This window comes from Schistocerca cancellata, chromosome 3 (genome assembly GCF_023864275.1).
Source record: "Schistocerca cancellata isolate TAMUIC-IGC-003103 chromosome 3, iqSchCanc2.1, whole genome shotgun sequence".
In the NCBI taxonomy this organism is placed as follows: Eukaryota; Metazoa; Arthropoda; class Insecta; order Orthoptera; family Acrididae; genus Schistocerca; species Schistocerca cancellata.
The window spans coordinates 512,311,610-512,323,965 of NC_064628.1; the positions used below are offsets into that span (position 1 = coordinate 512,311,610).

Consider the following 12,356-nt stretch of genomic DNA (forward strand, 5'->3'; position numbering starts at 1 on the left):
TTTGTCATAGAAATAAAAATTTCATCAAACAACTTTTGTGACCAGTCCATAAAGATAAAACCAGTGATGAGTAAAAGTAAATAATTTACATAATCTGAAGTAAAGGTTTTAATAATGTAAAGAATGTTTATTTACAAAATATTGTAATAAATTTGTTGCTTTATCTTAAACTTATACACCTTCTTTCTCTGAGCCATGTAACTCAACTCTGTCGAAGGAAACATAGCAAAATATTACTTCTTGTATGTGTCTCAGTAACATTACTTATTTTGTAGTGATCAAAAGTATGAAGCCCACAGAACAATTAACAAAAATTCAATGGCTCAGTTTGCAGTAACTGCTGGTCTTACATTCCCACTTTCCTTATTCCAATGTAATATTACATAATATGCATCTGGAACTTTAGCTGTTGACCACTGACTGAACATAAGAATATTCTACACTGGCTTATTAAGTAATGAAATAGTAATTCATCTTCTAGTACGACTGGAACATGAACATTTCAGACAGTAAGATACAATCTTCCAGTGTTCTCACTTCCATAAAAGCCATTCTATTACTGCAATCACATCAGGCCTTTCATACACAGCTGAAATTTTTTTCTACCTTAGGGTTGCATTGAAAACAGGCTGGCTATGGCTGAAGGCATATTTTGATATTCAGTGCTATTGCTGGTGACACTTGTTTTACTGGGTTGATTACAAATTTGATACTTTGTGTTATTACTTTTAACAATCAATTCAGATTTTCTGTACTGGGGAAGAGCACATTCAAAGTTCATATGAAAAATTTAATTTACAAGTTTCAGTAATAAGGCTTCCACTTTCTTTCTTCCCTGCAACATGTCTTACAGTTATCTCACTATATTCATAAAATTTTTCATGAAAATTCACAGTATACACTTAATTTCTGTTCCAACCAGTATCTGCATCAGTTAACGTCAGTTATCTATAATTACTTATTCCCCATTTTTCTATTGACACAAAGCAAAGTTACATGCGCGCACATTTTATTTTTTGTAGATAGGAATTTCACGAAATCTCATCTGTCACTGTCTTCCTTCTCCATTTACATTTTTAACCATCACTGCTGCTCTCCTCTTAAAAAACCTCTCTGTGATCACAAACCTGTAATTTATTTTCTGTCTTTACAAGTTGTTTCTGACAATGTTCTACTTTAAAAAGTTTTTTCCATATGAAGAGCATAGATCTGCTTTGGAAACAAAAGCAGCAACATTCTCTCAAGAATGCAAGTAATATTCCAAATACCTTGCCTATTCCAACTGACAGTTTTTTAAAGAAAGTAATCCTTGTCAATTCATGCCAAAAATGATACCCAACACAGACAGCAATTACAAATCACGACGTTTTAATCTTAAAAATAAAACAAGAATTTACAATATGCTAATTATGTAGATGAAAATTTTGATAATTTGTTGTTGCTTTATAATGAATCTAACCACTATATCAGACATATAATGATTACACATTTATAGGAACCAGCTGGTTACTTTCTGTTTACTAGTAACCCAAGAGTATATAATATGCAAAATTGGTACCATGTAAAACCTTTGAAAATAATATTCTTTTTTTTTATCTGGGTGATTTTGTAACACAAACTGGTACTGTCTTACTCATAGTGAAACATCATGTAAAACCAGCAGTACCCTTGTCAGTCAATCACGCATACGCTGCAAATAGTTTTCTAGTGAATAATTTCAAAACATCAAACATTTACTAGCATAAGCTTTAAGCTTACAGTAATGTACTCATGTGGCTTCAAAAAGTGAATATGATAATTTTTTTTCATTTTGAGATGTGCAAATCAAAGTATGCCATGAAATTGCTCTCACAAGCCGTAGTACTGGAAATGCTCACAGTGCTGCTGACAATTCTTCATGTATGAATTACTTCTTCACCATGTGTTTTAAAACTATTATACCATATTCCTGTTGTCTGTCAACTCAAGAAATAACTCAAAACCAAATTAACTTATTGATTCTGAATATAATGCAAACAAATCACTTACAGAATAAGTAAACAGTAAGAGATCACAATGAAAATGCCAGTTGATCAACATAACCATAAAATTTTATGAACACACTATCAGTGACCAATGATTTGGTGGTTCATGAACTGCCAGTCGCACTGTTAACTATCAGATTTGTATTTATCTAATGTGCTAATGGCAATCTTCAGTTTCCAAGTGAATTTCTGAATAAGCAGGCATGAAAATACCATTTTATATAAAAGATTATTAACTCTGATGATCACACAACGATAAATGGTATCAGCACACACAAAAAATATGTTCACATAAAGGAGCATATACTTTGTCCATAAAACCATACTCCTAGTGTCACTTCACCTTCTATAGTACACTTCACTTACACCCCGCAAGTCAGTCGTTCAGGGGATTTATGAGAAACTTATTTTCTAGCACCATGGTGTTTCGGTTCCTTTTCTTGGTTCTTTATAAAATCTAAACAGAGACTGTGTTGTTCATGAGAATTATGCAACAAGTTCAACTGGACTCTACAAAATGCCAGGAACTTGTAGCAATCAAACTCTTAATGACAAGTTTGATTTACTGTATTACAGCAGAATCTCACAATCTACAACAAATCACAGAGAACTTCAAACTTTATATGAAATGTCTTATAAAACTAGAAAAGCTTGCCATACATCAAATTAAAAAAAAATAAATAAGTCTGAAAAAGAGAAGAGCACTCTAGAAAATAAGGTAAAAAATACATTCACTACAAATTGTTCAGGTTTTATTTTTATTACATTACTTATAAATGAAGTTACACACCACTCAAACCACACAGTGTCTCTGTGTTATTGAAAATGTGTTTACAGAGATGCACTGAAGAGTAATTAAAACACACACACACACACACACACACACACACACACACACACACACACACACACACACCAAGTAATTAGTAACCAATGTTTGCGACATCTGAACACTTCAACATGCTCCCGCACAGCTCCATGCTTCACATTTATCAGTTTCATTCTCCCACTTACATTTCAAAATCGCTCCCACAAGTGAAAGGTAGGTTTATTTTGAATTGTAAAAGAGTTTTAAATCCCATTTTTATTCTTTGGCAATACATCACAGCTTGTAATACAGCAAATCAAACTGCTCTGCATCCCTGGTAGCATAAGAGTTTTTGTTTTTGTTTTGTTTTTAAGCTACACCTAGCAGCACCTATTGGAGCCTCTTTCTCCCCGTCTGTCTGGAACTATCACTCTGTCCGATGACTCTGCTGGATCTCTACCAGCAGTTTTATCAAGAATGGCCTCTGCTAATTCATTAAATGCCCGTTCTATATTTATGTTTGCTTTTGCTGATGTTTCCATGAACCTGATTCCATGCTCTCGTGCAATCTGCAAAAGAAAATAATTAGTTGTTACAAGAACATACAAAAGGTGTAATGGGGCAAATAACAATTTTTCAAATGAAGTGTTATTTTTTCCAATTAGCTAAAAATTTTGTGCAACTGACAGAATGTACAAAAACAAATCAGAAAGTGGCACCTTGTACATTAATGCAGTGCCAGAAGTGACTAACAATCATTAATGAAACTCCAGGTTGGAATGTCGACAACATTAGGAAAAGGACAGACTGCTACTTACCATAAAGCTGACCAATTTAGTTGCAGACAGGCACACATTATAGCTTTCAGCCAAAGCCTTCTTCAGCAAATCCCTGGACTCACACACTACTTAAGCTAACTTATGCTAAGAAAACACACACACACACACACACACACACACACACACACACACACACACACACACACACGAAGGAGCACTCTAACCTCCAGCAGGAAGGGCTGTGCAATCCGTGATTTGATGCCTCAAACCACGCGGCCACTCCGCGTTGTATTTTTAATGATTAAGGTATTATGGTGAGCTTTACAAAATTAGTTCTAACACCAAAATTACAGAGTTTCCAGAGCCATGTTTGTGTAACACATTTTCTTCTTTCACGAAGATAATCCCAAAAGTAAGGTCTCCTAATTTTTTTTTTAAGTACAGAACTCTGTTTTTGTGGCAGTTGGTCAAACTCTTATGAAGAGTGCTTCACGCACTGTATGTAAACATGCGCACACCACACTGAGGCACTCAGTCTTGGCTTGGCAGCTGTTGAGAATGGAGCTCCCGTTGGATGTTACCACCAGGTGCGAATTGCGCACAGTCATTTAGTTTTTGAATGCAAAGGGCACTGCTGCTGATTAAAATTAATAGCCAATTGATGGAAGTGTATGGCAAGTTGTGCATGGATGTCAAAAATGTTCGTAAGTGGCATAGAGAGTTTTCAGCTGGTTGGATCGAAATTCATGATGAACAAAGGAGTGGGAGAGACTGTCAATTTCTGAGGAGACAGTGTTGCAGGTTGAGCAAAGTATGTGTGACAATTGGCGGATCAGCCTGGATGATCTCAGCATGTTGGTTCCTCAGGTTCCCTGAAGCACCACTCACAGAATTTTAAGGGAAACATTGAACTACCGGAAGGTGTGCGCAAGATGGGTGCCACGCATGCTGACTGAGGACGACATGCTGCAAATAGTTGATGCTTCCCGCACATTACTTCACCACCTTGCAGGCGAACAGGACAACTTTCTAGACTCAATTGTCATGGGTGATGAAACCTGGGCATACCACTTTACACCTGAGACCAAGCAACAATTACACCAGTGGCAGCATCCTTCTTAGCCAAAGCCGCGGAAATTCAAACAAACACAGTCTGCCGGTAAAGTCATGAGAACCGTTTTTTGGGATCGGAAAGGGGTATTGTTGGTCGACTTAATGCCCACTGGGACCACAAATAACACTGACAGGTACTGTGAGACACTGAAGAAACTCAAACGGGCAATTCAGAACCGGAGAAGAGGAATGTTAAGCAAGGGCAAGCACATTCTCCATGACAATGCTCACCCACACATCGCTCGCCAAACCGTTGTTCTCCTGCAACAGTTTCAGTGGAACATAATCACCCACCCACCCTATAGTCCTAACTTGGTGCCCAGTGACTATCACCTGTTCCCTAGATTAAAAGAACATTTGGCTGGAAAGTGACTCATCTCCGACAACGAGGTGAAAGAAGAGGCTCATAACTTCCTGAACAGCATGGTGGCGAGCTGGTATGACACGAGCATACAAAAACTGCAATAGTGTCAACAAAAATGCATCAACAGAAAAGGTGATCATGTAGAAAAATAGCTAAATGTTCAAGCTGTAATCTGATTAAACCACTGTAGAAATAAACAGGTCTATGTACTTAAAAAAAAATGGGAGACCTTACTTTTGGGGTTACCCTCATGTGTGTGAAAAATTCATCCTGGAATTTTGGCCACATTGTATACACAAACAGAAAGACGCGAGTAAATTGAATGATAATGTATTAAGTACACATACTGCTTCGCCACGCTCTCTGCTTACTACTCGTTTGTCCTCCATATCACTCTTATTGCCCAGAATCATTTTCTCCACGTCTTCATTTGCATGCTGAAACAGCAAGGAAAAAAATTAATCAGATATCAATAGGTACAACAGTATTTCCTTCTCTTACAAATTTTATAATGTATAATTAGCCAAAGAGCACTGTGTGTATGCATTTAAGAGTGAATGTGCAAAATTTGCACCAACCTAAAAGTAATTTAATGGTAATGAGAAAAAAATTACAGTTATTACACTGCTTTTAAAATGCAATTGCCAAAATCTGTTTAGAAAAGATCTATGACAGAAAGAAAACAATTTTGTCTCAGGTAACATACAATTAACTCTCATTTTTACATAAGTAACCACTAAATAGTTAAAAGAATAAATTCAAAGCACAAGGAAACATGGAATTTTTAGTAATGTCAAACCACTCATTATATCAGCTGTATTGTCATTAATACTATCAAATGAATTCATGTTAGTGGAAGTCAAATTTCTCTCATTGTTGCACAATTAAAGCCTATATAGATTTATTCATAATGAATAATTCTGTCACAGTCACTCACTTCATCAATATTTCGAAGCCACTTCACTATATTCTCAAAACTCTTCTCGTTTGTTATATCATAAACTAACATTATTCCCATTGCACCTCGGTAATATGACGTCGTTATGGTGTGGAATCTCTCCTGCCCTGCTGTGTCCCTAAAAAGGAAAAAATCAAAAGTAAATAAATAATTACTACAAAAAAACTGCAGGGATTTACTAAGTTCTGTCACTTACCATATCTGCAATTTGATCTTTTTTCCTCTCAGCTCAACAGTCTTAATTTTGAAGTCAATACCTAGAATAAAAACAATTGAAAATTGTTCATAAGTAGAATAAACAGCGTAGTTGTGACATCCTGCAAACCCTGCACCACTTCCCAAATTCATTTACATTAATTTAAATCTGGCTTGCTCAGGAGGTTCTAGGTGAGCACGAGGACTTGCTGGTCACCTGGGAAGTGCTCATGGTAAAATAGGATGTTTTTAGACCTACAATGTAAGTGGGAGATAAATGATAAGTTTCAAAGAAAAAATAGGGGGGAGGGGTCTTGCAGGCTTGCATAAAAATTTTCCTCCAGATAAATTTTCACTATTCTACACATTTTCAGCTACAATTATGACAGTGTTTGGACTGACATACTTATGCGAATGAAGAACATGAAATCTACTCACAGACTTCAAAATACAAGCTTATCTTTGAATTAATAGTACTCAGAAAGACACTGATGTTTTACTGAAATGCAAAATAAGTAGCATTTATTGACGACCATTTAAGATGTGAATTAAATAGTCACAAAATACAAACTGATGTCAATTTAAACTTTGACCACAACTTTCATCATAAGACTGCACCAGTCATAAGAAGTATCATTTAAAAGAAATTCAAGTTTCATTTCATTGTCATTCCTCATCAATGCAACACACTCAGAAAATAAAAGTGCTGCAAAAGACATTAATTAGCCACCAGACTCTGATACAGTTCCGCAGAACTAATCTTAGCGGCCACAGAACGGACATGCTGGCACCAATTTCTAGTGGGGAGCTACTTCTTTCTGATACCTCCCTCCATTCCCCTCCCATTCTCATTCTCACCATTGTAAGTTGCTGTGAGCCGGTTGGTTACTCACAGTTGTGGTGCGAGCTCGAGCCAGCTCACACGGGCAGATCAATGAACAGGCCTGCTTTAATTTGCAACTAAAGAAAGGAGAGTTTTTCCAACTGTAAAAATTCTTAAGGCATTTAACAGCTTAAAAGTTAGTTTTGTGTACTGTTACACCCTTCTGCAGCCATATGTAAAGTATTTTTCCAAACATATACTGCCTTCTTTGAAAGGCCATAAGCTCAAATCACAAAATGTTGCTGTGAAAGGGTACTCTATTTGGCTGGTTATTTAAAACGAGGTAGTCATTGGCTAGTTACATATTTTCCAAACAGAGTGCTGTGTGATATTTTTCAACAACTGAACTACTGTAAATGGCTTCTTTGCAGCTCTAGAATATTAATTTAGGAGTAAATCCTGTCTATTTAGTTTGCTTCTTCAATTTTTGGGTGATTTCTTTAGTAAGAACAAGAAAAGGAAAGGGGAACCACACCTAAAAAGAAAGCGAATGGAATGAACAAAAAATGGGGAAAACATACATCACAAGGATAAGTAGAAGAAGGTATTAAAACCATAGAGCAGATGGTCTGGGCTGGCTGAGAGGATGCTAAATGCCCACTTTCGATGGTACAATAAACACCTCCCCCCCTCCTCCTCCTCCCACGAATAAAATGTAAAACTATATCTGCTGCTGAGGCACTGTTGCCAAACACTGAAGGTAGGGTGCTGGAAAGGTTAAAAGTCCGCCGCAGAGCGGCGGAAAGTAGGCAGTCCAGCAGGATGTGGACAACATACATATGAGAGCCACAGTGACACCGAGGTGGATCTTTGCAACAGAAAGTAGCCATGTGTTAGCCACATATAGCCAATGCGAAGCCGGCAGAGAAGCACAGTGTCCCCACATGGAGGTTTTTCACACATTCACAGACTCAATGGTATGCAGTATGTTGTGCGTACCAAGATTATGCCATTCCAATCTCCCAAAGCTGAAAAACCTTGTGGCGTAATAATGATCACAGGTCAGTCACAGGGATGCCCATCTCCAGATGCGGTATCTGTGTAGCCTGTTTGGCCAGCCTGTCGGTAACTTCATTTCCTGGGATTCCGGCATGGTCTGGGATCCACACAAACACCATGGAATGACTGGACCATTCCAGGGCATAGATGGACTCATGGATGGTCGCTACCAAAGGATGGTGGGGATAGCACTAGTTGATAGCTTGTAGGCTGCTCAAAGGGTCAGTACAGATAAGAAACGACCCGCCAGCACATGAACAGATGCGCTGAAGATCACGAGAAATGGCCGCCAGCTCTGCAGTGAAAACACTGCAGCCATCTGGCAAGGAGTGCTGTTCAATATGTCTTCCATGAACATACGCGAAGCCAATGTGACCATCAGCCATTGGGCCATCAGTGTAAAACACTGTCAGACTAGTACATGTCAAGAACCGAGAGGAAGTGACAGCGGCGAGCCTCAGGGTTAACAGAGTCCTTAGGACCACGTGAAAGATCCAGGTGAAGCTTCCGCCTAGGTGTGCACCATGGAGGTGTACCTGAATGGACCTCAACTATAGGTGGTAAAGGCAAGGACTCACTTCAGACAGGAGACATCTGATGTGAATTGCAATCATAAGCCCTGACCTGCACCTCCAATGTGGGAGATGAACTGCTGTGGATGGGAAAAAGGAGACGGTAATTTGGATGTGCAGGAGAACTACGAATGTGTGCAACGTAACTGGCCAGCAGTTGTGCATGCCTAACCTTCAATGATGGGACTTCGGCCTCCACCAGGATGCTGGTCACCAGACTTGTCCTAAAAGCTCCTGTTGCCAGTCAAATGACACAGTGGTGCACTGTGTTGAGCAAACGCAACGCTGAGGGCACCGCCGAACCACAAACCAGACTCCCATAGTCTAGGCACAATTGAACAAGGACTCTGTAGAGCTGCAGCAGCATAGAGTGATCTCCACCCCAGTTGGTGTTGCTCAGGCAGCAGAGGGCATTGAGGTGCTACCAGCACTTCTGCTTCAGCTGACGAAGATGAGAAAACCACGTCATTCAGGCATTGAAAACCAGTCCTAAGAATCAATATGTCTACACTACACTGAGTGAATCATCATCACAGTAAAGTTCTGGTTCTGGGTGAACGGTACGACACCGACAGAAGTGCATGACACACTGCTTTGCAGCTGAAAACTGGAAGCCGTGGGCTAGAGCCCATGACTTGCGCCTTGTGGATGGCTCCCTGTAGGTGCCGCTCAGCAACACCAGTACTGGTGGAGCAGTACAAAATGCAGAATTCATCTGCATACAGAGAAGGTGAGACAGACGGTCTTACTGCTGCTGCTGCTGCTAGACCATTAATGGCCACTAAAAAGAGAGAGACACTCAATACAGAGCCCTGTGGGTCCCCATTCTCCTGGATATGGGGGGAACTATGGGAAGCACCAACTTGGACACAGAAAGTACGGAGCGATAGGAGATTTTGGATAAAAACCAGGAGAGGGCCCTGGAGACACCACTCATATAATATGGCAAGGATATGATATGGCCAAGTCGTGTAAAAGACAGCAACCAGGTGTTGGCATCTGGAAAAGGCTGTTCGAATGGCAGACTTGAAAGACAAGATTATCAGTGGTCGAGTGACCCTGGCAGAAGCCACCCAGACACGGAGCCAGTAGGCCATGTGACTCCAGGACCCAACACAACTGCTGACTTACCATAAGTTCAAACAGCTTACAAAGAGTGTTGGTGGGGCTGACGGGCCTATAACTATCCACATCAAGTGGGTTACTACCGGGTTTGAGCACTGGAATGACTGTGCTCTCCCGCCATTGCTATGGAAAGGTGCCATCGCACCAGATCCGGTTGAAGATGATGTAAAGATGTTGCTTGTAGTCAGACGAGAGATGTTTAAGCATCTGACTGTGGATCTGATCAGGCCCAGGGACTGTGTCAGGGCAATGTGCAAGGACTCTGAGGAGCTCCCACTCTGTAAATGGAGCATTATAGGGTTCACTGTGACATTCAGTGAACGAGAGGGATTTCCTTTCCATCTGCCGTTTGAGGGTGCAAAATGCTGGGGGAGAATTCTCCGACACGGAGGCTCGAGCATAGTGCTTGGCAATTGCATTTGCGTCGGTAGATAATACACCATTGATGTTAATGCCAGTAACACCTGTCGGAGTCTAGTATCCACAAACACGTCTGATCTTCATCCAGACTTGGGAAGGTGACATATGGCACTCAATGGGCGAGACGTACCTCTCCCAACACTCCTGTTACCACCTTTTTATAAGCTGGCGAATGCGGGCACAGAGGCGTTTAAATGCTATTAGGTGCTCTAAGGAAGGGTGCCACTTATGTCGCTGTAGAGCTCGCTGACGCTCTTTAATAGCCTCCACGATTTATGGCGATCACCACGGTACTGACTTTCACCGCAGGCACCCTAAAGAATATGGGATCGTATTTTCTGCCACAGAAACAATCATTCTAGAGATATGCTCAACTACCACATCGATTGTACCATGTGCGGGAGATTCAATAGTAACAGCAGAGGCGAAAGCTTCCCAGTCTGCCTTGTTTAAAGCCAATCTTGGTAGACGTCCAGGCAAATTGCGCTGGGGGAGTGACAGGAAGGCAGGAAAGTGGTCACTACCACACAAGTCATTGTGGGCTCTCCAATGGACAGATGGGAAAAGTCCTGGGCTGCAGAGGGATAAATCAATGGCGGAGTAAGTGCTATGAGCCACACTGAAATGTTTGTGGGTCCCAGTAATTAAGCGGCAGAGCTCGAGTTAAAATTTCCTGAAAGTAGGAAAGGTTTAGGGAGTTGATGAATCAGTGTAGCCAACGCGTTCAGGGGTACTGCACCATTTGGAGGAAGATGTACGTTGCATACAGTTACTTCTTGTGTCATCCTTATCCTGACTGCCACAACTTCAAGAGGTGTTTGAAGGGCCACACGTTCACTGCATACTGAGTTCAGGACATAACACAAACTCCACCTTGCACTCTGTTATAGTCACCACTGTTCTTGTAATATCCCCTATAGCCAAGGAGGGCAGGGGTCTGCATTGCCGGGAACAAGGTTTCCTAGAGGGCAATGCAGAAAGCAGGTGTAAAGCTTAACAGTTGCCGTAGCTCAGCCAGGTGGTGGATAAAACAGCAGCAATTCCACTGGAGGATAATGTTATCGTGAGGCTGGAAAGGCATGAAGCACGCAAGGAGGCAGGTTATGCCTCAGGGTCACCGCTGCCACCAATTGAGTATTTGTATCCATTCCTATTGTGGATGAGGCATCAGTGAGATCCAGGACCTCAGGGCACACTGATATCTCCACCTCATAGGCAGCAGTAGAATTGGTAGGGAGTGGTGGTGTTGGTGCCACCTGAGGGTCCTTTTTCTTAGCAGACTTCTTTGTTTGCTTGCCCTCCCGCTTCCCTTTAGGGGCTTGCTTGGAGGACTTCTCCAGAGTAGCTTCAGGCATGGAGGAAGACCATGAAGCTCTTTGCCCAGCAGCTTTTGGCTCCTTTAGCCACTGGCAAGTGTCCGCTGTGGCATTAGTGAAAACTTTGCAAGAGAGCATCCCAAGGGCCCCTTTCCGCACGAGGAGTTAGAGGAGGCTGTTGCTTCTTTGCCTGGGGGGGAGGGGGGGGGGACTGATTACCCCTGCATTTGGGGGGGGGGGGGGTGCCTTGCTCCTAAAGTAGGTACTTTGGGGGCAACGATAGGAGAATTTCCCCCTACCACCAAGGGGGCGGATGTATTGTGGAGGCCCAGAGGGCCCACTGTTCATAGCATGGAATGTGGTTATGACTGGTGCCTGTGACGGTGATGGTAATGTAACTGGAGCATATGTGGATATCAACCGAACAGGTTGTAATTGTTCAAATTTACGTTTAGCCTCTTGGGAAGTCAACCGGTCCAGGGTCCTGTACTCCGCGATTTTCCTCTCCTTTTGGAGTACTGTGCAGTCTGGCAAGCAGGGAGAGTGCTGCTCACCGCAGCTGATAAACTTGGGAGGAGGCACACATGGAGTACCTGGATCCAGTGGGCATCCGCAGTCCTGACATGTGGTGCTGGAAATGCAACAGGAAGACATGTGCCTTAATTTCCAGCACTTATAGCACCGAATAGGGGGAGGGACATATGGTTTAACGTCACAGCGGTAAACCATCACTTTAAGCTTTTCAGGCAATGACTCGCCCTCATAGATCAAGATGAAGGCACGGTAGCAACCTTGTTGTC

General features: G+C 41.5%; 1 protein-coding gene across 1 annotated transcript in view; it reads right to left on the minus strand.

Moving 5' to 3' along the window:
- Positions 1-90: 90 nt before the first annotated feature.
- Positions 91-12,356, minus strand: part of LOC126175309 (ras-related protein Rab-10) — a 38,233-nt gene continuing 25,967 nt past the window's right edge. The window contains exons 2-5 of the mRNA XM_049922015.1: positions 6,243-6,303; positions 6,026-6,164; positions 5,436-5,525; positions 91-3,401 (exon numbers count right to left, since the gene is read on the minus strand). Coding sequence (XP_049777972.1) covers positions 3,213-3,401; positions 5,436-5,525; positions 6,026-6,164; positions 6,243-6,303 — 479 coding nt within the window. The 3' untranslated portion in view covers positions 91-3,212. The remainder of the gene's footprint in view (positions 3,402-5,435; positions 5,526-6,025; positions 6,165-6,242; positions 6,304-12,356) is intronic.